The sequence below is a fragment of the Citrus clementina genome, unplaced genomic scaffold (genome assembly GCF_000493195.1).
Source record: "Citrus clementina cultivar Clemenules unplaced genomic scaffold, Citrus_clementina_v1.0 scaffold_5, whole genome shotgun sequence".
Taxonomy (NCBI): domain Eukaryota; kingdom Viridiplantae; phylum Streptophyta; class Magnoliopsida; order Sapindales; family Rutaceae; genus Citrus; species Citrus x clementina.
In genome coordinates this window covers 31,627,621-31,655,210 of record NW_006262201.1, presented here as the reverse complement: position 1 = coordinate 31,655,210, position 27,590 = coordinate 31,627,621, and the positions used below count along the sequence as shown (strand labels likewise).

General features: G+C 32.7%; 2 protein-coding genes across 2 annotated transcripts; both read left to right on the top strand.

Annotated features, from left to right (window-relative positions):
- Window positions 1–12,894: 12,894 nt before the first annotated feature.
- LOC18042862 (disease resistance protein At4g27190) lies at window positions 12,895–14,010 on the top strand. The gene has a single exon (XM_006433102.1). The coding sequence runs from the start codon at window positions 12,895–12,897 to the stop codon at window positions 14,008–14,010; it is 1,116 nt and encodes a 371-aa protein (XP_006433165.1).
- Window positions 14,011–19,763: 5,753 nt separating this feature from the next.
- On the top strand, window positions 19,764–26,045 carry LOC18042654 (probable disease resistance protein At4g27220). The gene is made up of 4 exons (XM_006433101.2): window positions 19,764–23,269; window positions 24,491–25,300; window positions 25,429–25,504; window positions 25,814–26,045. Exons 1-3 carry the CDS (start codon window positions 20,435–20,437, stop codon window positions 25,450–25,452), a joined length of 3,669 nt encoding a protein of 1,222 aa, XP_006433164.2. The 5' UTR covers window positions 19,764–20,434; the 3' UTR covers window positions 25,453–25,504; window positions 25,814–26,045.
- Window positions 26,046–27,590: the final 1,545 nt, after the last annotated feature.

The following is a 27,590-nucleotide window of genomic DNA, read 5'->3' as shown; positions in this document are numbered from 1 at the left end:
AGAAATTTCTACTTTTTAATTCAATTGCTTTTTCATGAGGTTTTTTTTTTTTTTTTCCTTATCTAAAAGATTTTGTCTTTTCCTTTTTCTCTCCAAAATATAGAATAATGTAGATGATGGATTGTTTTACTGTATTTGGAAGTTGGAACATTTAGGCCCACCTAATTATTAATAATAGATAATTATATCAAAATTTACCAACTTCATTTTAGTTATGATATTAGTTTGCGCACTACCAAATGATTAGATTTTATTAATTTTTTTTTTAACCATATCTTAGGGAATAAGTTTACATTGTACGAAGACAAATACTAGAATTTAGAGAAAAGAATTGGTAAATTTGTAATGAAATATGAAGAAACAGCAAGGTTTTGAAGAATTCAATTTCTCACCATATTTGGACATTTGGACATCATTAATTTTAATTGATTTTTTTCCGCGTAAAAAAACTTCCGGATTGATTTTGTTCCTCCAAATGCCATTCATTGGAAATAAGTTTATTTTTCTGACAACTTCAACTCATAAATTTTAATTATTTTGTTATAATAATAGGTTGATTAATTCTATGTATTACGACAAAAAAGAAAAGAATCTTAAATTTATATCATACATGTGTACTCAAAACTATTATTTATCATGTAATTAATTAAACTAATCTCACCTAAAAAGTTGTTGAGAAAAGACAGTAAGTTAATATTTCGTCTTCCACAAGGGTTTTGATTTAAAGAATGACTCGATATGGCTGATGTTGATAAATTAGAAAGGGAAAAATAATAAACAATGGAGGAATTTTCAAATTAGGTCAACAATCTTAGTCTATTTAATTTCGTAATAATGGCAATGACGAAGCCCTTATAACATAAGCTTGCAAACGTAATCAAGATATCCGTGGAAAACAAGCAACAATTGCAACGGGGTGGAATAAAATGTCATTCACAAATCACAATCAACTGTTAAGTAAGTGCGTGTTTGGTATAATTTATTTAATGAGTATAAGTACTTATTTAATTTCATAAGTTCTTATTATAATTTTTATTATTGTTTAGTTATTTTTTTAATAGAAATTTTGAATTTTAAATAAGTTATTTTACCTCTACTAGTAAAAGTTAAAATTTTAAACTTTTAAGAATAGAGGTTTAAAAGATTTTTTTAAATATTAAAATATCTAAAATATCATCTACTTATTTAACAATCTTATTTATTGTTTTCATAATATAACTTTAAAAAACTTGTCTATTAAAGTAATTTCATAAATTTTTAATAAAAGTTCTTATTAACAATCAAACAACTAAACTTTTTTTTAGTAAAAACTCTATTTACAAAAGTTCTATTAACAAAAACTCTATTTAAATAAGCTCTAAAAAAATCTTATTTATTTTTTAAGGGTATTGATAGTTTCTCCCTGTCGAAATTAATGTAAAATATATACTCCTCTATTGTTTTCATAATAGATAATAATCTTTTGGTATGAAATATTTAAAGGAAAGTAAAGGTAAATGGGTCGTTTGCTTAATATTTTATTTTGAAAATATAAAATATATATTTATTATAGTAAAATATCTTTAAAGATTAAAAAATAAGAAAAATATATTCTTATTAGTTTCGATACCGACAATTATATTTCTTATTTCCAATATTTAAATTTTTATTTCAATTTCTGTTTATATAATTTATTTAATTAATAATAAAGATTAATAATTAAATAAATTTTAAAATATTTTAAAATAAGAATAATTTTGTAGAATTATGATCAATGAAAGTTATTGATTATTATAAAAACAATAAGAAGAGAAATGGAAATGGTATTTATTAATTTCTACGTGAAGAAAACTGCCAACCTCCCTTTAATATGCAGTGAGAATGGTTAGAATTTCAATAAAATGATAAACTTTTCTATATAATCTATAGTCATTCACATAAGTGTGCATTTAGGGATGACATAAATCCCCACAGGGAAGGGAACCCTTAGGGATTTTTCCTATTCCGGGAGGGTAAAAAGACAATTTTTTACCCAGTTTCTTATTCAGGGAAAGGATAAGGATAATTTTTTACCCAATTTCTTATTCGGGGAAAGGATAAGGATAATTTTTTACCCAATTTCTTATTTGGGGAAAGGACGAGGATGAGGTGGAATCCCCATCCCTTCCCCCATTTTCCTATTTTAATTTTAATTTTTATTTTAATTTTTATTAGTAAATAAATAATAAGATGTAAATAATAAAATATTAAATATTAGTATAAATAACAAATATCAAAATAATTATATTATTAAACTTTTGGGCCTAATTGACTAGATTAATATTTGGATGAGAAAGTTATGCCACGAATGAAAGATTTTAATATTTTGAGTTGGTGGAAAACAAATGCCCATAGGTATCCTATATTGGCATGAATTGCTAGAGATATTTTGGCAATTCCAATTACAATTTGTTGCTTCCAAGCTAGCTTTTAGCATCAGTGATAGAGTACCATAACAGGCTTCATTCAGCTTCATTCAAGCACATTGGAGGCTTTAATGTGTTACAAAGTTAGCTACAAGCTTACAATGGCAATATGAGTTTATTTTACCTTGTAATTATATTACATAATTTTTAATAGTTTCTCTTAGAAGTTACATTACTTATATTATTTTTATTGTTTTAAATTTAAAACCTGAGTCTATCTCTTAATTTACCACATTTCTTGAGAAAGAACAAGAGGAACAGGAGACGTAAAAGGTAAATACTTTTATTAAAAATATTGATTAAGTATCTATATTCATTTCATTTATCTCATTGTTGATATAAAAGTAATTTTTTTTTATTGTAGGATTATGAAGATTGACGAAAATAATTATTATGGTGATTTATATTTTGTAATGTGACTTTTGTAATGGATTAATGTTAGTATAAAATATATCGTCAAACTTTATTTTTATTTAATTTTTTTTAATATGATAAAATTAAAATTGAAAACTAAATAACGTATCGGTTATTCGGAGATCGGGGACCCTCAAGGATCCCCTATTATTATTCAGGGAGGGGACGAAAATTCCCTACAACAATTTTGTTGAGGACAGGGAAGGGACTGATACATATGTAGAATTTCGGGGATGGGTACAGGGAGGTCAGTCTCCTCCCTCCTCTCCCCATTGCCATCCTTGTGTGCATTTAAGTTGGAAAAAAAAGAAGAAGAAGAAGATAATTATAGTATACTAAAATCAAAATGCATGTGTCATAACTCATTTCACTAAATGGTTATAATACATTTTATGTACTTGAGATTTTCTCAAAATGAAAAAAGAAAAAGGCTCATTAGTCACTTCTATATATGTGTGTGTGTGTGCACGCGCGTGTGAAAAAACTTAAACCTTGATAATCTATATTATATGTCCATAAAATCAGAAATTTTACAATACATCAAAGACAATATAATCAACTACTGTATATATAATATATGTAGTTAAATTTGATATAATCATCAATTACATGATAATTTTATAAAATATAAGTATTATCTATTTGTTGTATGACTAACTTTGTAGTATGATGTATTATAGAAATTTTCCGTAAATTCTTTATTGCAATGAGGATTGTTGAAGGACGTGTTATTAATGAAAAGGACTGCACATGTTATCCAATAATCGAGACACTTGTTAGAGGACATTTTCAAAATTGATGTACGAAAACTGTCCCTCCCATCAAAGGGAGAGGCCGTTTGCAAAATTTCCAAGCGTGGAGAACATGCATGCATGCACGTGGAATTCCATGCATAAAATGATAAATTACTCGTCAAAGTCTCTTCATTAATTTGTAGTTTCTAAGTTTGCAAAGAAGTTTCATTATTTAATTTCCAAGTCCTGGGTCGTGCCGCCGCGTACATGGATAAGATTACTTGCCACGATTACCAATCTTTCATCACTTTATTAATTCCTTTTCTTCCTGTACATGAATCTCGTTAAATTCAAATTACTATTTTACTTTTTTTTTTTAATTTTAAATTCTTTTCTATATCATACTTTGTTGAAGATATAGTTGCTGAGCTGGATAGAGTTGACTGATGTGTCAAGATTGAATGTAACTGAATGACATGTGGCAAGAGCTCAATGGCTAAACTAAATATGAAGTTGTTAGTTGGTTTGAAGTTGTTTAATTAGTTAGAATAATTGTATATAAGCTTAGCTAAGTAAGCTTAATAAGTATTGAATATTTTGATTAATAAAATCGAGAAGTTTCCTTTTTCATTTTCTCTGTTTTTTTCTTTGTTTCCAAACATCCCATTACGAATTCTAATATGGTATCAGAGCTATGAAACATGACGAATCAAAGCAATTCAGGATCGTCTTCACTTTCTTTTTCCTTTATTCAACCAACAAAACTTGATCGAACAAATTATCTGGTGTGGAGAGCTCAAATTCAAGCTTCGATTATTGCCAATGGTCTTGAAGGTTTTATCAATGGTGAATCTCCTTGTCCATATCGTTTTCTTTCCTCATATGAGAATGCTGCCAGTAGATCAGAAGCTCCTAGCTCAAGCAGACGTGAAAATTCTGACTATATTGATTGGAAGAAAGCTGAGAAGCTTCTACAGAGCTGGATGTTGTCATCTATGGTAGACAATGTACTTATCATGGTTGTGGATTGTGATACCTCACTTGAGATCTGGGAGAAACTTGCCGAGATGTTCATGTCACAGTCAAAGGCTAGATACATGCCTCTGAAAATGCAGATTCAAACCACAAAGAAAGGAGCTATGTCAGTAAGTGATTACTTCGATAAGATGAAAAAAATTGCAGACAACTTAGCTATTGGTGGTAATCCTCTTGCTTCAACAGATTTTATAATGCATTTGCTTACTGGTTTAGATGACAATTATGAGTCATTAGTGACAACTATACTTGCTAGGCTGGAAAAAGATAATCTCATTGTTGAAGAAGTGTATTCCTTAATGCTTAGTCATGAAACTAGGGTTGAGATGAGTAAGGGAAAGGTGCAAAATGAATTGTTGCATGATATGTCAGCTAATTTTGTTCAAAAAGGACAGAATTACAATAAGTTAAATAATGCTAATCAGAGAGGTTTTAATGGTGGAAATTTTACTGGAATGGATAATGGCAAAGGAGGATATAATGTTGATAAGGAAGTGATTTGTCAAATATGCTTCATACCTGGTCATGGAGCATACAAATGCAGGAACATATTTAATCTGAACTTTATTCCTAGACAAGGAAGAGGTGGCTTTAGGCCTAGAGGTGGATTCAATTTTAGAGGCTTTCCTGGTCAGCCTCAGAACATGTTTGGCAGAGGTTATGGAAATTTTTATGGAACTGCAACTGGTGCTCCTAGATATAATGCACCCATGTTTCAAGGGAATGTTGCATATCAGAATGTAAATGTTATGTATCCTCAAGGGTTTCCTGTGTTTCAAGGATTACAAGGTCAATACAATGGTGCAATTGCTACTCCATTTGCTAACTATGGAGTTGCTCCTTCTGCTATTCCCACTGCACAATTTGCTTCCACTGGTCCAGTTGTTGATTATGGAGTTGTAGCTGATCCTGCTTGGTATATTGACTCAGGAGCAACAAATCATGTGACTAAGGAAGCAGGTATCTTCTCTTCTTACTCAGTTTATCATGGTTTTGATAAGCTACATGTAGGAAATGGCATGGGATTACATATTAAACATGTTGGCTGCACACGATTGAATACACTTGCTGCAACATCTATCTATCTCAATAATATTTTGCATGTCCTAGCTATAACCAAAAACCTTTTAAGTGTATCTAAACTACTGGCTGACAATGATGTTGTTGTTGAATTCTATAAAACATTCTGTTTTGTCAATGACAAGAACTCAGGGATCATCTTGCTCAAGGGGATTGCTAGAGGAGGATTATATCAAGTTGAAGGTCTTGTTGCAGTGTCTCATGCTGCAGTTTCAAATAGAGTTCAGTCTAATGTTTTCTGTGTCACCTCAAATTCCAGTTCTGTGTCAAATGTCTGTTCTTCTCCAGTGTCAATGATTAGTCATTCCAATGTTTCAAACTCTATACATTCTGGAGAAATTTTGACAGATGTAAATATTTCTCAATTCAATAATGAAGCCTCAATGGCCTTGTCTGTTACTCACTCAAACTCAGTTGATTACAATGTTTTACATAAAAGAATGGGTCATCCAACTGTGCATGCTCTTAAACAAATTGTGAAGCATTTACATCATTCTCTCGATACCAATAGAGTCCTCAAACCAATTTTTTGTAATGCTTGTCAATTTGGAAAGTGTCACATGCAGCATTTTCCCTTTGTAGACACCACTACCATTCAACCACTGGAGTTGTTGCATGCTGATCTATGGGGACCAGCTACTTTGCTGTCCTCTCAAGGCTATCACTACTATCTTTCCATCTTAGATGACTTCACTAGGTTCACCTGGATATTCCCTCTTGTTACCAAATCTCAAGCCTTACAAACCTTTATTGAATTCCAGCATATGATAGAAAAATGCCTAAATAGGAAAATCAAATGTCTTCAAACAGATTGGGGAGGTGAATTTAGGCCATTTCTTTCTTATCTTGCTGAGCAGGGAATCCAATTTAGACATCCTTGTCCTTATATTCACCATCAAAATCGAAAGATTGAACGCAAACATAGACATATAGTGGAAACATGCCTTACTCTTTTTGCTCAAGCACATTTACCATTGAAATTTTGGTGGAATGCTTTCCATACTGCCACATTTCTCATAAATAGGCTCCCTACGCCCATTCTAGATAACAAATCACCATTTGAAAAATTATTCCACAAAAGACCAGATTATTCTGTTATGAGAGTTTTTGGGTGTGCTTGTTTCCCATATCTGAGGCCTTATAATCATCATAAGCTAGAGTTTCGAACTGCTAGATGTATTTTTTCTTGGGTACAGCTCCCTTCACAAAGGCTACTTGTGTCTTCATTCCTCTAGTAGAATCTATGTCAGTAACCATGTTACTTTTGATGAGTTATGTTTTCCTTTTCAGTCAGGAGTTGATTTTTCCTCTGTCAGTCACTCTTGCTCTTCTTCAGATCATTCATCTCAATCTTCTTCACATTGTTCATCTTCTGTTTGTCTTTTGATTCAACTTGATATAACCAAGTCTTCATCCTCTACAGCAGCTGATCTCAGGTTCTCTCAATCCTCTCCAGACTCTTCTTCTCAATCTTCTATACAATCACACTCAAAACCATCTACCTCACCTGTCCATCATTTAACTCCACCATTGCAGTCATCTACTGGTCATCCAATGCTCACTCGATCAAAGGCTGGTATCTTCAAACCTAAAGCCTATATTACAGCCAATCCTACCAAACCTACAGAACCTGCTACTACCTCAAAAGCTCTTCAAGATTCAGCTTGGCATAAAGCAATGACAGATGAATATCAAGCATTAATCAATAATCATACATGGACTCTTGTCAAACCTACACATCCCATTAAAGTAATTGGGAATAAGTGGGTATTTCGGATTAAATATAATCCTGATGGCAGTGTCTTTAGATACAAAGCTAGACTTGTTGCTAAGGGGTTTCATCAAACTCAAGGGCTGGATTTTCATGAAACATTCAGTCCTGTCATTAAGTCTTCAACTATCAGAATTGTCTTGAGTATAGCTGTCATGAATCATTGGGTACTAAGGCAAATAGACATTAATAATGCCTTCCTTAATGGCTACCTCACTGAAGAAGTTTATATGCAACAGCCTGAGGGGTTTGTAGATAGTTCCAGGCCTGATTATGTCTGTAAGTTGCACAAAGCTCTTTATGGACTTAAACAGACTCCAAGGGCATGGTTTGATAGACTCAAATTAGTTCTTACAACTCAATGGGGTTTTACAAATTCTATTTCAGATACTTCACTCTTCTTTAAGAGCACACAAGGTCATCTGCTACTTGTCTTGGTGTATGTAGATGATATCATTATTACAGGCTCCAATCCTCAGCTTGTTCAGCAGACTATCACTAACTTCCAGTCTGTTTTTGCACTTAAAGATCTTGGTGCATTGAATTATTTTCTGGGAGTTCAGGTCCTTTACAACAAATCTGGTATTCATCTTTCTCAATCCAAGTATATCACTGATTTGCTTGCCAAGGTGCACATGCAGGATAGTACACCTTGTTCTACTTCTATGCTTTCTGAAGTGGCTTTTACTAAAACTGATAGTGAACCCTTTTCTAATGTTACTCTATACAGAAGCACCATAGGTGCTCTTCAGTATGCAACATTGACCAGACCAGAGATTGCTTTCTCTGTCAACAAGCTTAGTCAGTTTCTATCTTCTCCAACTGTCAATCATTGGCAGGCTTGTAAAAGGGTTTTACGTTATCTGAAGGGCACTGTTGATCTTGGTTTACAGTTCTACAATCATGGTAGCATACAGATTGATTGTTTCAGTGATGCTGATTGGGCTGGAGACAGAGATGATAGGAGGTCAGTGGCTGGTTATTGTGTCTATATGGGTCCAAATCTAGTGTCTTGGTGCTCTAAGAAACAGGTAGTGGTCTCTAGATCTAGTGCTGAGTCTGAATATAGAGCACTAGCTATGGCAGCAGCTGAAGTCTTATGGATTCGCTCTCTTCTTGCTGAGATTGGCCTTGCTCTTTCCTCCATTCCAATCATATGGTGTGACAATCAAAGTGCAGCTGCTTTAGCCTCTAATCCTAAGTTTCATTCCAGAACAAAACACATTGAATTAGATGTTCATTTTGTTCGAGAGAAAGTTGCTGCTCAATGTCTTAAGGTTCAGTATATTTCTAGCTCAGAACAAACTGCTGATATTCTCACCAAAGCTCTTTCTTATCATCCTTTTCTCTACTTACGTGACAAGCTCAACCTTACTTCCTCGGTTGAGCTTGAGGGGGGATGTTGAAGATATAGTTGCTGAGCTGGACAGAGCTGACTGATGTGTCAAGATTGAATGTAACTGAATGACATGTGGCAAGAGCTCAATGGCTAAACTAAATCTGAAGTTGTTAGTTGGTTTGAAGTTGTTTAATTAGTTAGAATAATTGTATATAAGCTTAGCTAAGTAAGCTTAATAAGTATTGAATATTCTGATTAATAAAATCGAGAAGTTTCCTTTTTCATTTTCTCTGTTTTTTTCTTTGTTTCCAAACACCCCATTACGAATTCTAATATACTTTGAATCTTGTTTAAGGAATCTTTGTATTCTTTAATTTGTCCACATGTGCAACACAAATAATATTTTACGTTACACTTGATATTCATTCATATAAATTAATTAAGGATAAGATATACATTGCCAAATTGATTAAAATAATTATTAATTTAAAATTAATAATTCCTCTATCCATAACACTGATAATGAAGTCCGATTATATATAGGCATGCACACTTTTCCATGGGGATTGAGAATAAAATTTTATAGTGGGTAATTAGGTGCAACCGTGTTAGTAGATCCACCCACCTAATATTAATTAATGATTGAAAAGAAAAATATTTAGTTCATAGTTAAACCAAGATTGTTACAGAAAGGGAAAAGTCTAAGACAGTGCTCATGAAGTCGATAGAAATAACAAAAAAAAGAAATAGCTATATACAATAAAATATCTCTCATATATAGTCATACTTTATATAAAAGAGATGACAAATGACAAATGAGAGATGAATTCAAATTAATTAGGAATTTTTATCCATTATTTATTAGAGTTGTGCTAGTTATTTTTTTTTTAAACCACTAATTACAACAACCTTAAGTAAAACCAACATATATTATATAGCTCATCATGTGAGCACAGAATCCGACATTCCTTTGAGACTCATATCTCTCTCAAATCAAAATACCGCAAACAAGAATATTAAACAAAGTAATAATCAAAATAACATTTTCTTTGCAACGACTCATTATGATCCCAAGTGAAATGGTTCGTTCGACCAAAAAATGCCGGAAAAAATGTAATTCAAGTTGGCTTTCTCTTTCATTTCATTCAGAACTTTAGATTTGGTCTAAATGAAGGGAAAATGCCTACGAATTTGTTTTCAGCTGGATTATAGTTGTTTTCGTAATTACGTCGTCACCACGTTTGTGATGCGGGGTGAATAGAATAGAGAAGTGATTCAAAGCCGTACAAAAGTGGAGAACCAATCCTTGTCCCGTCATTGAGTCGTTCGAGGATTTGATTCACTTTTTGGTGTGTACGTGGGCAAATAGATGACAATCACTTTTTGTCTTCAAATCGAAGGTGTGTGGTATACACACCCCCTTTTAATTACTATTAACTCCATGTGCATGCATAAAAGATTTCAACCCTCCACATGTAAGACCATCGCTATACTAAGAAGTTGTTCTCAGCACAATATGAATATTACTTAGATATGTCGTAATTTTATTAATAAAGAAAGAAATTAATTTACATTTTTTTAGAAAATAATTTTAAAATTTGTTAAATAGGTAAATACTAATTTAATCCCCATAATTCGAGTCAATTATCCAGTTTGGTCAATATTATATTTTAAAAGATTATGGAGAACGTCTCTTTACTTACTTTCTTTGTTGTTGGACATAAATTTTCAAAGCTAAATTTTATATGATAAAGTTTAAAATTCAAACTAATTTAATATATAGCAGATGAAAGATAAAAAATAATTAATTAGATTTTAACCAAAAAAAATATAATGTAGATTTTTTTGAGTAAATTTCTAAAAATATATTGACTCCTCCATAGGTACTTAAACTACAGGGACAAACAGCCATTTTTTTGTGCAAGTCGTCGCAAGGATTATTCATTGTGCGTGTAAGTACAATGACATGATCATGTGTCATCCATTGAGACTTTTCCAAGACAATATTTTGTGATGTACCATATGCATACTTAATTACGAGTGCATTTGTTGGGTAGATGCATGCATGGAATTACAAGGGCATTTGTTGGGTAGATGCATGCATGGACGTGGAATTCCATACATAAAATGATAAAAATACTTTTTCAATTTTTCTTAGTTTAATTTGCAAAGATGTTTCACCATTAATTTGAAGTCTTTAGGTCCGGATATCTCTATTCATCGTATATTTGTTTGTCTCTTGGCGCGCGCATGCACGCAAATCTGTGTATGTATGTGTGTGTATATATGTCTTAATATGTATACTTAAAATATATCTAGCATTGTAAGTTAAACTAATAATCACTAAATATCCACTTTGTATTTTGCTCTAGAGCACAATAAAGTCAAATTAGTATTTATAATCGATTCTTTTTCTAACAAGTAAATTACAAGTCATGGTGGTAGTGACGAGATTAATTTACAAACTGTCTATAAAGAATATAATTAGTTAAACCATTGAATATTCAATAGATGCCTTCAATTACAACTACTTTCATGAGCACATAAAACTTAAGTTTTACAAGAGTTATTTTCAAATTAAAATTCTCTTTTGATTTGATCTCTTCTGAACGTTTAAAGAACTTATATCACTTGCCTTTTAATATTAATGTATTATTAGAATTTAACTTTTTTTATTTCTTAATTGGTTAACCAATAAACATATAAGTGAAATTTGCTTAAAAATCAGGTCATTAAAGGATCCGTCCCCTTAATGCTTCCCTGTCACTCTCTATCATCGTGGTTATTTGTGCTAACCACCAATGCACTAGCAAATATTGATTCATGTTTAAGCTCATGTGTCACATACTCATGAATACTTAGTGATCATTTATAAATGTTAATTAATTAATTGAGTAAAAGAGCAACATAAAAAAAAAAATCCTGTTACGCTATTAATTGTTAAAATATTACTTTATATATATAACACGTGATAAATTAATTAATAGGGAGTTACCGGTAGCTATTAATATAAATTAATTAATAGGGAGTTACACGGCTGCTATTAATATAAATTAATTAATAGGGAGTTACACGGCTGCTATTAATACTTTCATTAAAGTGTGAATGATTAATTAACAAGAATTTCAATATAAAAATTTCACCAAAACTGTTTAAGCTTGAATTTTTAATTCTGCATAGCAATGAATCCACGACGGCTCCAGCACTAATCTTATCCACTCATCCTTCCCGTAAATTATTTCCTACTCGTTTACCAATTTTTCTATCTCTTTATTCGAATTTCCAACGAAGAAATAGTTATGTCCTTTTATCCATATCTCACTTGCAACACACCCAATCTTTTTTATGGTAAACTGGAAAAAAAAAAAAATTAGGGGTGGCCTAAGCCCAAACCCATTTGACAGTCCAATCAAATAAATCAACTTGAAAATCATTTAAAGAAATCTTTTAAAAGTAAAAAAAAATCATATTTTACCTCATCATGAAACAAAGGTAAAATTAATGTAAGTTTTATTTTTCTCTTAGAAAATCATTGACATCAATAAGGTAAAACTAGTACAAGATAAACCGACACTAATTTTATTTTATTTTTAAACATTCTATTAAATTTTTCTGTCTAAATATCATTGTTCTCTATTTGAGAGTCAAGTCAAAGTTGTACAAAATAAAAAAGAGAGGGTTAAAATGGATGGAAATGACAATAAAGAAAATAGCTAGCTTTTTGAGGGAGCTTTTGAAGACGATAGGCTTGTGCTCTTATCATGAAGCTTTTACGTCTGATGCTTGTAGAATTGACCCAGCAAAAAGGTTTAATGAATCCCTGTGAGAGTCTTTAATGTGTTTCCGGGAAGATAACCAATTAATTAACAACACCAATTAAGTAGTTGAATGATCTACTAAGCAAGTTCATAAAATATTAATGTATTCTAATTGTTCGGAGAAAGTATTTTAAGCTCGAATGAAAGAAGAATTTCATGGACTCTTCCAATTGCACCCAGTCATCATGGATATTCCAATAAGTGAAGGATTCTTTCGACACAAGAAAAAATAAAATATAAAAAAGGGACAATAAAGACGATGGAGAATATTCTTGACTTGGAGGCTGTTGGAATTCCATTAGCAGATGATAACAGCAGATGTAAAGTTCTGCTGACAGCAAGAAGTCAAGATGTGTTGTCTTGTAAGATGGATTGTCAACATAATTCTTTTGTCGATATTTTGAATAAGAAAGAAGCTTGGAGTCTTTTTAAGAAGATGGCAGGTGATTGCATAGAAAATAGTGAACTAAAATCTGTAGCGACAGATATAGTCAAGGAATGTGCTGGTTTGCCCATTGCCATTGTACCCGTAGCAAAGGCGTTGAAAAATAAGAGTCTCTATGAATGGAGGAATGCTTTACGACAATTACAAAGGCCTTTTTTGAGAAGCTTCTCTGGGACACAAGCGGTGGCCTATTCAACTGTAGAGTTGAGTTACAATCATTTAGAAGGTAGGGAACTTAAAGAAACATTATTGCTAATAGGGTACTCGTTCATCTGTTGTGTTGAAGACTTGCTCTGTTATGGCATGGGTTTGGCTCTGTTTCAAAACATCAACACGTTGGAAGAAGCACGAGATAGAGCGCTTACATTGGTTGATAAGCTCAAAAACCCTTGCTTGTTGCTTGATGGAGTTACAAGTGAATGGTTTGCTATGCATGATGTTGTTCGTGATGTAGCCATATCAATTGCATCAAGAGACCAACATGTATTCGTAGTGGATAATGATGTTGTCCCACAGATCAAATGGCCAGATAAGGATAAACTAAAGGTTTGCACTGCAATCTCCTTAAATAATAGTAATATTAGTGAGCTTCCTCAAGAGTTGGAATGTCCACACCGTGAATACTTTTCTATTGGCAGTGATCCTTCGTTGAGAATCCCACATGACATTTTTACTGAGATGACAGAGCTTAGAGTTTTAAATTTCACTACGATGCATTTGAAGCCATTGCCTTCTTCACTTGGTCTCTTACACAACCTTCAAACACTGTCTCTAGATGATTGCAAACTAGGTGACATAGCTATTATCGGAGACCTGAAGAAATTAGAAATTCTTACGCTTCAAGGTTCTCATATGGAGACTCTGGTTGAAGAAATAGGCCAGCTGACCCAGTTGAAGGGTTTGGACCTGAGCAATTGTTTCAAACTATAATTTATTCCACCAAATGTCATATCAAGCTTACCCCGCTTAGAAGAACTGTGTATTGGTGAGAGTCCCATTCAGTGGAAGGTTGAGGGAGTGAACAATGTTTTGGAAGAGATAATAGTCGTGGATGACCAAGAAGAAAGCAAGATTAATATTAGGATTTTGCTACCTTACGTAAAACGTATGGTACAACCACTCACATAATTTATCTGTGGGCTCCATTAAAATCCACCATTAGTGAGAAGGCTGTACCTTACGTTTAATGTAAGGTAGCAGCTCCCTTAATATTATTGTAATGTTCCCTCAGCTACTATATCTAAAGATAACAGATCTTGGAAATCTCACAAGCTTCTGCTGTACAGGAGATCTGCACTTTGAATTTCCATTTTTAAAAGAATTACAAATAGTGAGATGTCCTAAATTGGTGTTGAACTATAAAAGTACGGCCAATGACTTGACAGATAAGGTACGTACAACACTTTTATAATTAATTATTCAGTTGTTACGTAACTGATAATTTTTTTTTTTGTGGTATTAAAATTTTCTTGTCATTGCCAGTTTGCCACCAATATCACTTGTTTTCTTAATTACCAAAGTTTAGCCGTACTTTTGATAATTAAATGCGCGCTAGTGAGGAAATACTCTTAATTAATTAATGTGTTAGTGGAGAGTATGTAGTGTTATTATTATTTCCTAAACAATAATGTTTATAGGAAAAGTAAAACTACAAAAAAAGGGGGGGGGGAAAATAATTGACCATTAAGTGTCCATTTTGTATGATTTCTCTACTAATAGATCAAGAGAGTAATTTTGCTTTTGAATATTTTTTGGCATCGTTTGGCTATAAATTGAATAGAGTTTATTAAAAATATTATTTTGTCTTTATTAGGAGAAGTTTAAATTTTGGACTTCTAGGAGAATAGGTTGTAGAGCTCCTTAAAAGAATTAGATTTTCTAAAATACACCTATTTAACTGCATGCATAATCCTATTTCATTTGTTTTATAACATATAGGTTTAATAGGATCCAGCTACCTTGCAACAGTTGCAAGGTGCCATCATTTTTTGTCTTATGTTATGTATGTTAAATTTTATTTAACCCCTTACTATCCTTCTTATTTATCCTTTTTTTATAAGTTTATATACTTTAGCTGGTGACCTTTGAAAATGTAATTTTATTTTATTTTATTTTTTTTACATTTATTTATAAGTTTATATGCTTTTGCTGGTGACTTTTTAAAATGTAATTTTATTTTATTTAATATTATTTATCTTTTTAAAAAGAATAAATATAATAATAAGTCTATGACTAAATAATATTTATTTTTTAGGACTCAATATTGTTTTTTTATTTTATTTAATATTATTTAACTTTTTAAAAAATAAATATATTAATAAGCCTATGAATAAATAATATAAAATAAAATAAAATAAATAATATTTATTTTTTAAATAAAATTAATAATATTAAAAATAATATTTATTTTTTAAATAAAATTAATAATATTAAAAATAATATTTATTTTTTAAGGTTCACTATTGATTATTTTTTATTTAATATTATTTAATTTTTTAAAAGAATAAATAAAATTATAAGCCTATGGATAAATAATATTAAATAAAATCAAGTTAATAATATTAAAAATAATATTAATTTTTAAGACTCATTACTATTATTTTATTTTATTTAACATTATTTAGTTTTATGAAAGAATAAATATAATGATAAGTTTATGACTATAAAACGTTAAATAAAATAAAATAAATAATATTAATTAAAAATGATATCTATTTTTTATGATTCACTATTGATTATTTTATTTTATTTAATATTATTTAATTTTTTGAGGAATAAATATAATAATAAGCATATGCTAAATAAAATGAAAATAAATAATATTAAATAATATTTATTTTTAATAAAATAAATAACATTAAAAATTTATTATTTTTATATAATATTAAAATTAAAATATTTTTTTAAGACTTACTACTAATTAAACAATATAAATTAGAAACAATAAAGACTTATGTGCTAAAAATTTTAACTCTTTCATTTTTTTATTTTTTTAATACTTATCAAGAGTATAATGTTAGTATTCAAATGGACAAATCTCTACCATTGAAATTAACTTTTCATTAAATCCAAAGGTAAAGGAATGAAAAAAAAAAAAGAGTTGTACCTTGCAGCCGTTGCAAGGTAGATGAGTCTAGGTTTAATAAACCTGTTACTAAAGTAATTTTAATTATAATTACTAGTTTATTGTAATTACTATTAATAAGATTAATAAAAAGTATTGTAATTAATTAATCTATTAACAATAATTAATAATAATTTTTTAGTTAAATTGTTAATAATAAAAATTGTGATTTAAACTTTTTTGAATTTTTTAGTTAAATCATTTATAGAACTAAACACAAATTTAATCAAATCATTAAACATGTACGTGATTGCCACTGGTATTAAAATCAAAACATTCATGCAATGATTAATGATCTTAAATTTAAGGTTAAAAATGACCTAATCAATTTCAGCAACTACATCCAAATGATTTTGGTTTTGATGTTTACAAATATGAATTTTTCTTTTCGGCTCAAATTTCACTAATGAATACACCAAAACCTCAAAAGTTTTTCTTTCACTTTGATGATTATATTGTGTTCACTGAAAAATTATAGAGCACCTTCGTCGCACTACACCCACTTAGTATACATGTGACATATATGTGCTAGAGCGTAATAGTTATATTTAATTCACACATACATCATTCAGCTTTTGGAATTCGTCATTTGGGTCCTCACGTGTAAGCATCACGTGCACCACTAATTCTGAGTTTCTGACCAAGTCAAAGTTCAGTTAACATTCTTTGCAGCAGGAAGGTGGTTTGGTGACTGGTGAATAGCTCACTCAACTTGTGAACCGTGATTAGTCAAATAATCAAGTACACGTGGCATCATGAAACGCTTCGAAGAATAACCTCGGAAGGTCTGTCCAGTATGTTAACTAACATGAAACTAAGCATGACGGAATCAGCATTTCTTGATTTTCTTCAATTAGCAGAAATAGGATTAAAATATGCTCGTGTTTGTGCCTTGTATTCATAAAAACGAAAACCTGGTCTATAATTCAATAGTTTATTATGATTATTGGAATTAAATAAGTATAAAAGTGTCCCGGATGCATGATCAGTGATCACATCACAAGCCTTGTTGTGCTTCATCTCACGACGGCTGCTTTATGTTTACTTGAGTTGCTTCATATATAGCAGCTAGCAGATGGCCAAAGTTGGCAATGGCATGTGGCAAGCTTAGCAATTATATTAAGCACCTGCCAAAGACACCAGGTTAATTTTTATCTCTCAACACTCTGTTTTGCACCGAGATATCCAATATTTACTGGTTTATCAAATAATTGATTAATGCTGATTGCTAGTGTATCAGTCTCCTAATTAGTTAAATGTAAAAACATTATATTATATACTAGTTGATTGATTTTTCTTTTAATCTTCCTGTTATATTCCACGACAGATCTGATTTAAAGACTTGGCCCAACTCATCCCTCTATGTTCATTAAATGTTAATATTTTTCTGCACCAAGGCTGACTTGATGGTGCGTTATTTTCAATTTTTTTCATTGACTTGTATTTTTGGTTTAATATTGACAAAAAATTAAGAAAGCAATCACCTCTTGTAACGTACTCTGTTCTGTTTTCCACCAAAAATATAATTATTTATTCCCTCTATTTTATCAAATAATCATGATTAATGCTGCTGGGAAAGCTCTATTAGTCTTTCTTTTGATATATCTTTACCAATCTCGTCAGCTTTTGCTTTTCTTTTAACGTGGTCGTTGTTTGTATTTGATGATCCGAAAATACACGCAACGCAATATAGCAATTGCCGCTTTCCATGTTTTGTCTTTTTATTGGCTTTAACATGATTCAGGATTGTGATCTTTCATTGTCATCGCCTAGTCTCCAATTGTGTGCGTTATTTTCTTTTTGAAAATGATTCACGAAATCAAATTACTAATAGAGGTCATGAATGTCCTGCTCCTGCATTTTCTTAATCATCCCACTTCTCTCAAAATTCTCTGAAATCCCTTATACGTCTTCTGGTCCCGTTTTCATAATAATCGTTGTCCTAAACCTTCTTTGCAGATCTTTCACTGTGCTCCCTTTTTCTTATTTCTAGCTTTTTGCTTTTCTTTTTCACATGGTCTTTGTTTATATTTGATGTCCCAAATATACACGTTAACGCAACCATTTGTGACAGCGAATATTTTTACCTAGTTGTTGGATTGTCGCTTTCTATGTTTTGTCTTTTTGGTCGACTTTAACATGATTTAGAGCTTTTGAACGCGTCTTCCAAGTGCACATGCCGAGTATATCCACTGTTCGATGAAATGCCCATTTGAATAATTTGAGGACCCACGAGGCCACGCCACTGGTATTAGACTAATTGGAAAAGGAAAAAAGAAAAAAGATAATAAGTACAACTGTGATGCATTTTCACATTAACTTTACAAAGTCTGGTTATAAATTTATAATTTTACGCACATGAAATCACCAAAGTATTATTTAATTTAACTCTTCTCAACTGGGGACGTGAGTTTGATTCAAGTAGTATTATCACTCATATAATTTATTAATGAGCTCTTTTCCTGTCATCTAATGCTGATGCTTGTATATTCTATTCTACCATTTGATTTTTGTATGTCTAGTGCTTGTAGATCAATTGATTATATGCTTCATACTTGATGGAGTGAATATAATACATAAGCTTTTCATTCAGTTATATGTAGATCTGTTAAACTTTGGTTTATATACGTGAAGCCTCTAATACAACAGTGATACGATTTGAAGTATTAGTTGCTCTGCTTAATCAAATCATGACAAATAAATAAAACCCACCCATCCCCAGGTTGATTGTTCCGGGAGTCAACCCCAAAAAAAAAAAAATCATAAAAATGAATGGCAAGAATAGGAATGAAATCATCCACAGAAATAAACACAAATTTAATCAAATCATTAAACACTCTTGCTCTAAGTTTTCTTCTTTACTGATTCTTTGTTTTGTTCATTGTTTGATCATGGATTCTTGTTAAGCTTTGTGTCACTTCTTGTTTGGGATCTGTTCTTGGGCCCTTCAAGATTGTGTTCTTGGTTCAATTGAGCTTTAGGAATAGCCATTACATCCAGGGTATATTTTATTAACAACTAATTTCTAACATTTGTTCATTAATCAAGATAGAGTTCGAGTTTAATGATAAAATGATCACGATTTAATTTAAAGATTTGAGCCCAAAATCCTACTGTTTACATATTAAAATCACTTGATTATCATATATTTATTACTCAATAATCAAAGTTAATTATTACTCAATAATCACTTGATTATTTGAAAAATGCCGGCGGCACTTGCAACTCCCTGGAACCTTCGTGTAAGTTTCCGAGTACATCAACTGTTGGATAAAATGCCCATTTGAAGAAACTAATAGAAAATTGAGATCCTCTCTTAAATAGAGTTTACCCTTGAAAAATAAGTATACATTATCATTCATGTATTGTCAAAATTTGAGCTTAAGATCCAACTATTTACAAATTATTAATTATTTTTGTTGGTGAAAGCAAATTGATTAGAAGAATGTGTCAATAAGAAGATAAAAATGCTTGCTCAAATACTTTGCCGTGTGTTCTTACTTACAAATCCACCAGCTTAGCTTTTAATCACATATATAAGTCATCATCATCACTAGATTATCGTATATTACACAATTATCAAAGCTAATTATTGAAACCTTTCTTTCAAAGTAAAAGAATTATTGAAACCTTCCGAGTTTGAAAATGCCGGCAGCACTCGCAACTTCCAGGAACCTTCGTGGAAGTGTAGATGCTGAGTACATCCAATCGTTCGATTAAATGCCGAAGTGATTTCGAGGAACCCACACGACCACACAACAGTTTTTTTTTTTTTTTTCATTTTATTTGTATATCTATTTCTTGAAAAAATAAAAAATCATAAAGTTCAGATTACCCTTGAGACTTGAGATCACAACTGTCTGCCTCCGCATTTTCCTAATCATCCTTCTTCTCTAATCTCTAGAGTTCTCTGAAATCTCTTCTTCATTTTCAGTCTCCCTTTTCTGAATCATCCTTGTCCTCATCCTACACCTTCTTTGCAAATCTTTCATTTATTGTACTCGCTTTTCAATTTGTCTTAGCAGAAAAAGGATCCCCCTTTGTTTCATCTCTAGATTTTTCACTCTTTTCCTCTCCTCCTCCCTTAAATCTATTCAACTTCTTATTTTAGCAATTTATCGAAACTTCTTATTTCCCTCTTCCCAGCTGATTGATTAGTTCTGCTTAGTTTGATTAGTTTTGCTTTCCCCTGTTTTCTGAAAGCAAAAAATAAAAAAAAAGAAAGGGATAATGGAAATTGTTATCTCCGTTGCTGCAAAATTTGCAGAGTACTTGGTTGCTCCCATAATTCATCCATTTACTTACTGCTGCACTTACAAGACCAACTTCGAGAAGCTGAATAATGAAGTCGATAAGCTAAAGAATGCTAGAGACAGTATGCAGTGTAAGGTTGATGATTCCAGAATTAAAGGGGACGGAATTCAACAGCACGTTGAGGAGTGGCTGTTTGCTGCGAACAAGGAGATCAATGAAGTCGAAACAATTATTGAAGACAAAGAGAATTCAAACAACCGGTGTTTGAAGGGGCTATGTCCTAATTTGAGGGCTCGGTACCAGCTTAGCAAGAAAGCAGAAAGAGAGGCGAATACTATTGTTGGACTCCATGAAAAAGGGAGATTCGACAGTGTTTCTTTCCGTACCATTCCAGAGGAGACATGGCTTAAGTCTACCCAGGATTTCATGCACTTTGAATCGAGAAAATCCACTTTTAAGGAGATACTAGACGCACTCAGCAACCGTGACTTCAACATGATTGGCGTGTACGGGATGGGTGGCATTGGAAAGACAACGCTGGTGAAAGAAGTTGGCAGACAGGCAAAGGAAAATAATCTCTTTGAGAAGGTCATTTCTTCACGTGTTTCGCCAACACCGCAAATAAAAAATATACAAGGAGAAATCTCAGAGAAGATAGGCTTAGAATTGGCTGAACAGAGTCATGAAACTGTAAGAGCAGGGAGGCTGCTTGAAAGATTGAAGAAAGAGAAAAAGATCCTTATAATCTTGGATGATATTTGGGGGGGTCTTGATTTGGAGGCGATTGGAATTCCATTAGCAGATGATAACAGCGGATGCAAAGTTCTTCTGACAGCAAGAAGTCAAGATGTGTTGTCCTGTAAGATGGATTGTCAACAAAATTTTTTTGTTGATGTTCTGAATGAAAAAGAAGCTTGGAGTCTTTTCCGGAAGATGACAGGTGATTGTATAGAAAATGGTGAACTGAAATCTGTAGCAACAGAGATAGTCAAGGAATGTGCTGGTTTGCCCATTGCCATTGTACCCGTAGCCAGGGCACTAATAAATAAGAGATTGTTTGAATGGAAGGATTCCTTGCTGGAATTAAGAAGGCCTTCCTTCAGAAACATCAGTGGAACACTGGAGGTGGCATATAAAAGTATAGAGCTGAGTTACAATCATTTAAACAGGGAGGAGCTCAAGAGAACGTTTTTGCTTATAGGGTACGCGTTCATCTCTTGCGTTAAAGACGTGCTTTATCATGGCATGGGTTTGGGTCTGTTTCAAAACATCAACACGTCGGAAGAGGCGTGGGATAGAGCACATACATTGGTTGATAAACTCAAAAAATCTTGTTTGTTGGTTGACGGTAATACAAGTGAACGGTTTTCTATGCATGATGTTGTTCGTGATGCAGCCATATCAATTGCATCTGGAGACCAACATGTGTTTGTGGTGGAAAGTGAGGTTGCTCCGCAGATCATCTGGCCAGATAAGGAAAAACTAAAGGTTTGCACCGCAATCTCCTTAATTTATAGTAATATTAGTGAGCTTCCTCAAGGTTTCGAATGCCCGCAACTTAAATATTTTCGTATTGGCAATGATCCATCTTTGAGAATCCCAGATAATTTTTTTACTGGGATGACTGGGCTTAAAGTTTTAGATTTCACTGAGATGCATTTATTGCCATTGCCTTCATCGCTTGGTCTCTTACAAAACCTTCAAACACTGTGTCTGAATTACTGCAACCTAGGAGACATCGCTATTATCGGAGACCTAAAGAAATTAGAAATCCTTTCACTTCGAGGTTCTGATGTGGAGAAACTGGTTGGAGAAATGGGCCAGCTGACTCAATTGAGGTTGTTGGATTTGAGCAAGTGTTTCGAACTAAAAGTTATTCCACCAAATGTTATATCAAGCTTATCTCGATTAGAAGAACTGTATATTGGTGAGAGTCCCATTCAGTGGGGGACGGTTGAAGGGCTCGATAGTGAAAGAAGAAATGCCAGCCTTCATGAGTTGAATCATTTATCTAAATTGACCTCTTTAGAAATACTCATCCAAGATGAAAAGACTATACCAAGCGACTTGTTGTTCTTCAAAATCCTGAAAAGGTACAGGATATTCATTGGATATCTGTGGTCGGATGACCCAATATTGGATGGGTTTTCTAGAAAATTCAAACTGAAGATCACCAATGGTGCCAACATTTGCCTGAACGAGGGGCATATCATGCAATTGAAGGGTATTGAAGACCTATCTTTACATGGATTGCTGGACATGAAGAATGTTCTTTGCGAACCTGGCAGAGAAGGTTTTCCACAGCTGAAGCATCTCGAAGTCCGAGATAATCGCAGCCTTTTTTGTGTTGTTGACACAGTGGATTGTGCAACAGCGCTGACAGCGTTCCCCCTCTTGGAGTCATTATTTCTGGAAGATTTGGGTAACCTAGAGAAAATATGTCGTGGTTCACTCACAGCAGAGTCCTTTTGCAAATTAAAGAACATAAGGGTGCAAAGGTGTGATAAATTGAAAAATGTGTTTCCATTGCTCATTGGCAGAGGCCTTCAACAACTTCAGTCCATTGAAGTGACAAAATGCCAGAATATGGAAGTGATTTTTGCTGCCGATAGAGGAGATGAATCCAGCAATAATAACACTCAAGTGATTGAACTCACTCAATTAAGGACACTTGAACTTGGTTCTCTTCCGCAGCTTACAAGCTTCTGCACAGGAGATCTGCATTTTGAATTTCCATCCTTGAAACAATTAATAATAAGGGGATGTCCCCATGTGAAATTTAAAAGCACTATTCATGAGTCCACCAAAAAGGTACGTGCAAGACTTTTGTAATTATTGTTCAATTCTTACGTACTTAAAAGTATTTCTACTTGAGAGTTTAGAGCTTTATTGTCGTCATATATTGCCCTCGTCAATTTGTCTTTTAGTAACAAAATGTTAGTTCTATAAATCAGCTTATTTATACTAATATAATATCCTTATAAACATAATTATCAATATTCGATATAAACATAATTATCATTCTTCAATAATTCTTCTCATTATCGAATATTGAATCGGCTACAACCATAGATGGATTTGGATGTCAGTTAGAAAGAATGAATACAAAATTATTTAGTATTTTTTTTTCCTTCTCGTTCAATTTTTTTCTCTTAATTATCAGATTTTTTCTTCTTCGTCTACTTTTTATTTTATGTCTATATGTTTAGTTAAATACACGAAAGAGACTCTGCATTTGATTAGCCAAACGAAGAAAATACTCAAAATATCTACGGTTTTTCAAGCCACAGTTAATTCCCTGATAATCTTTTAAGAGCTATTTAAAATTAGTAGTCCTTACTACAGTATTGTTACATACAAAATGATTGTCAATTTTGATGTTGAAGAAGAAATTGGTCATTTTGTGTTAACAAAAATAATATTTTTAAAAATATAAAGAGAGAGATGGACAAAACTCAAATGAAGAAATCTTATCTTATTAAACTTTATGTACAAGAAAATCCATTCTTGTACAATAGTAAATATATCCAATTCCATTGAGTTGGATGAATATTAATGAAATACCAGCTTCTTACCATATTATTAAACTTTTTAAAATCAAGTTATTTATTCATTTTTGCTCTTGAAAAGAAAAAAGTTAAAAAAACCAATTTAAAAAAAAAAAGAAATTTGTAAGATTTTCAACTGAAACCAAATAAGCGGATCGATTAAAAGAATCCAGAAGTTCAAATGCAATTTGAGAATAATTGAAGTCTTTTTTGTAGACATTATGCACAAATCTAATAAAATTTGAAAGTTAAGAAGAGAGGATGACAAAAAAAAATACACATCACTTACTATATTTGAAAAAAAAAAAAGAAAATAATTACCGCTGAAAATCATACTCTCTCTACATATCCATAAATTTGTCCGGCCATCAATATTCATCATTGAAATGCTTTGTATTTACTTTAATTTTTGAAATCGTTAGAAAGAAGATTTAACTCCCTCTTGCTTTTTTTTTTTTTTTTTTTGTGATTGTTGATCACCCAGATGTTCCCCAATTTGGAAGATTTGAGTATTGATGAAAAGTACATAGGTCTATTTCCAGAAGACTTGCTTTGCAAACTTAAACTTCTTGATGTCTGGATTGATGAGTCAACAGCTATTTTATCACTCGACGATTTCCTCCAGAGATTTCACACAACCAAAATTCTCATTATAGGAGGAGACGAGTATATTTTTAGACTATTTGGAAAGGTTGAAAACGGGATGAAGGCAATGATAAGAGGAATAAACCGGCATCGTGGTCTGAAGCAAATTTTGAAACAAGAGTCCTCCAATGCCAACAATTTGGAAAACCTGGACATATGTGACTGTCACAATTTGATTAATCTAGTGCCATCCTCGACATCGTTTCAAAATCTAACTACTTTGATGGTATATAATTGCATAGGATTGATAGATGTACTAACATCCTCAATTGCAAAGAGTCTGGTGCGACTGAGGGAAATGGGCATAGGTAGATGCAAGATGATAATAGAAATAGTGGCAGATGACGGTGATGAGGGGGATAATTATGCAGCAAAAAATGAAATTGTTTTCAGCGAATTGAAGGAATTGCTGCTCTGGAACTTAGAAAGCCTGACAGGATTCTGCTCTGGCAATAATTGCGCCTTCAAATTCCCATCTCTGGAAAGATTAGTGGTGGATAATTGCCCCAATATGAACATTTTCTCAGGAGGAGAATTAAGCACACCCAAGTTACACCAAGTGCAGCTTAAACGGTGGGATGATGAAGAATGTTGGACTTTGGATCGCGACCTTAATACAACCATTCAATACCTATATCTTAAAAAAAAGGTATGTATTCATTCACTACGAGATGTTGATTTTTTGTAAAAGTTTGATTCAATAACGGATATATATAAAAAAGGAAAAAGAAAAAGTACCCATCAAATTTTTGACAAATTCATTTTAAATCTAATTAGGAAGAGAAGGAAAAAAAAGAATGAGACGTCCAACAAGGCTAATGAAAAGAAGGAAGATGCAAAAGACAGTGGCAAGGTAAAATCCATACAAATTGGGAGGTTTTGATTTTATTTTTGTGCTGATTAAATACGTTTTATTTATGTTAAATCACATTGGTACATCTTTTTAAAACATAACTACTCTGCTGTATTGTTATGTTGAAGATTAGTTGTTAGATATGATATAGCGAACAAGAAATTGAAAAAAAATGAAAGTAATTGCTTATAGAGAGAATTGAAGGATTTTTGTGTTCTTAAGCATTAACTGGTTATGATGGAGGCTAATTTGTGCAATTTAATTATGTGAAAACTACACCTTCAATGTGTTTTTGCTCTTTGTTTACAGAGAGTCCAAACTTATGAAGACGATTCGGGCCAACCTTCTGTGCAGCATCTAGAATAAGGCCTCGAGTTCTTTCTATATACTAAGAGTCAGATGGCGTTGGTGAGGGGACCTTTTGTTTCTTTCTTCATTTCGTTATTATGCTTCTTGCTTTGTTTGAGTAATTAGAAATCTAATTTATTATGCTTCTAGCTTTGTTTGAGTACTTAGAAATCTAATTTGAAGTTAGTTTTATTTCTCATGGATGGTGTCCAAGAGCTACCATGTTCAATTTGGATTCAACCGAAAGAGTATTTAAGCCTTGAATTAATTAAAGAGATGAGTGTATCATATTTGTGTTTGTGCACTTGTTATTGATGTATTGAATAATGTAGGAAGTTAATTTACGTTATTTTAGGTAATTTAGGATTCTAGAATATTTATTGTTTTAGGATTTTCTATTTTAGTTTGAGTCAATTCTGGTATATATCTTAGTCTTTTATTTCTATTATAATTGTGATTTAGTTTCTTTTTTAGGTTAACTTAGGGAATTGGGTTTCCTCTATTATAAATAGAGAGATCTTGTCATTGTTTTGAGCATTTCAAATTCAATTATTCAATAAAACTCCCCTTTTATAATTCCTTCTGGGATTATATATCAAAATCTCTCTTGTAAAATTGTTTGGATTAAAGAGTCATCTAATCTCGCATTACACGTTATTAAAAAGCTCATTGAGTTGTCTGGATTAGAAGGATATCTAATTATGCTTCAATTAGAGCATAACTTAATCGCGTTGGCTTAGTCCTGTACTAGAATGGTATTTAGTATTTCATATCCTATCAATTTCTGCTTCCGCTACGCCTCGCTCCATTAGTTGGTATCAGAGCAGTTTTGTGCCAATTGCACAACTTTCCTGACTATCCATATCCATCCACATCAAATCTATCACAAAAAATAAATAAAATAAAACAAAATAAATAAATCAAAACTTTACAAATTTGAAAACCCTAGCCACCACATCAACTTCCACCACCGATCAGCCAGCCAACACCACCACAAACCTCGCTAGCCACTGCCGACCAAGCCTCAGCCATCGCCTCCTCAACCGCCGCCTAAACAGCCGCAAATCACCAACCCAAACCCGCGGCTCCACCAAGCAATCCACCACCATTCAGCCACTTTCACAGCCAGCCACCTCTACCAACGAGCTTGCAGGCCTCCACTAACCAAAACACCGACCAACTTCAGCCCTTGATCGCCGCCCACAGCCACCACACGAAACGACAACCCACAAGTGCTTCACACATGCGCCGCCACCAAACCACCTCCTTTTTTCTGTCAATTTGCACTACCACCACCATAATCCCTAGCAATCGGCGACCATAAATCCAGCACGTCCGCCACCGTAAGGCCGCCATAAACCAAAAGCCACATCACCAAAATCAGCCGCCACTTTAAGTCAGATTTTCCGACCAAAACCGCAGCGAATCTAGCCGATCCACGACCATCATCGAGTTCCTTATCACCAAATCTCCCAGATCCGATCCCTCTGGTCCCAATCACGCCACCAGCTGCCGACCATACCAAACCCGAGAGTTGAGCCTTAATTACAATTTTGCCATTGTGTGGAAACTTAAATGGCAAGCTACCATCATTGCCCTCCTATTTATCATGTGCCGATATTATTTACAAAATACACGTCCAAACAAATTTCTTGATTGGTTGGACAAGGTTAAGCACTAGTTTCTATTTTGGCACACTCCTAAAGAAAAGCAAGTCTCGTTTACTGCCAGTAGATTA

Coding starts and splice junctions, on each gene's coding strand:
- LOC18042862 (XM_006433102.1), top strand. CDS start 12,895: ATGGAGAATATTCTTGACTTGGAGGCTGTTGGAATTCCATTAGCAGAT.
- LOC18042654 (XM_006433101.2), top strand. CDS start 20,435: ATGGAAATTGTTATCTCCGTTGCTGCAAAATTTGCAGAGTACTTGGTT. Junction 23,270..24,490: donor TTCATGAGTCCACCAAAAAG/GTACGTGCAAGA, acceptor TTGATCACCCAG/ATGTTCCCCAATTTGGAAGA. Junction 25,301..25,428: donor ACCTATATCTTAAAAAAAAG/GTATGTATTCAT, acceptor AAATCTAATTAG/GAAGAGAAGGAAAAAAAAGA.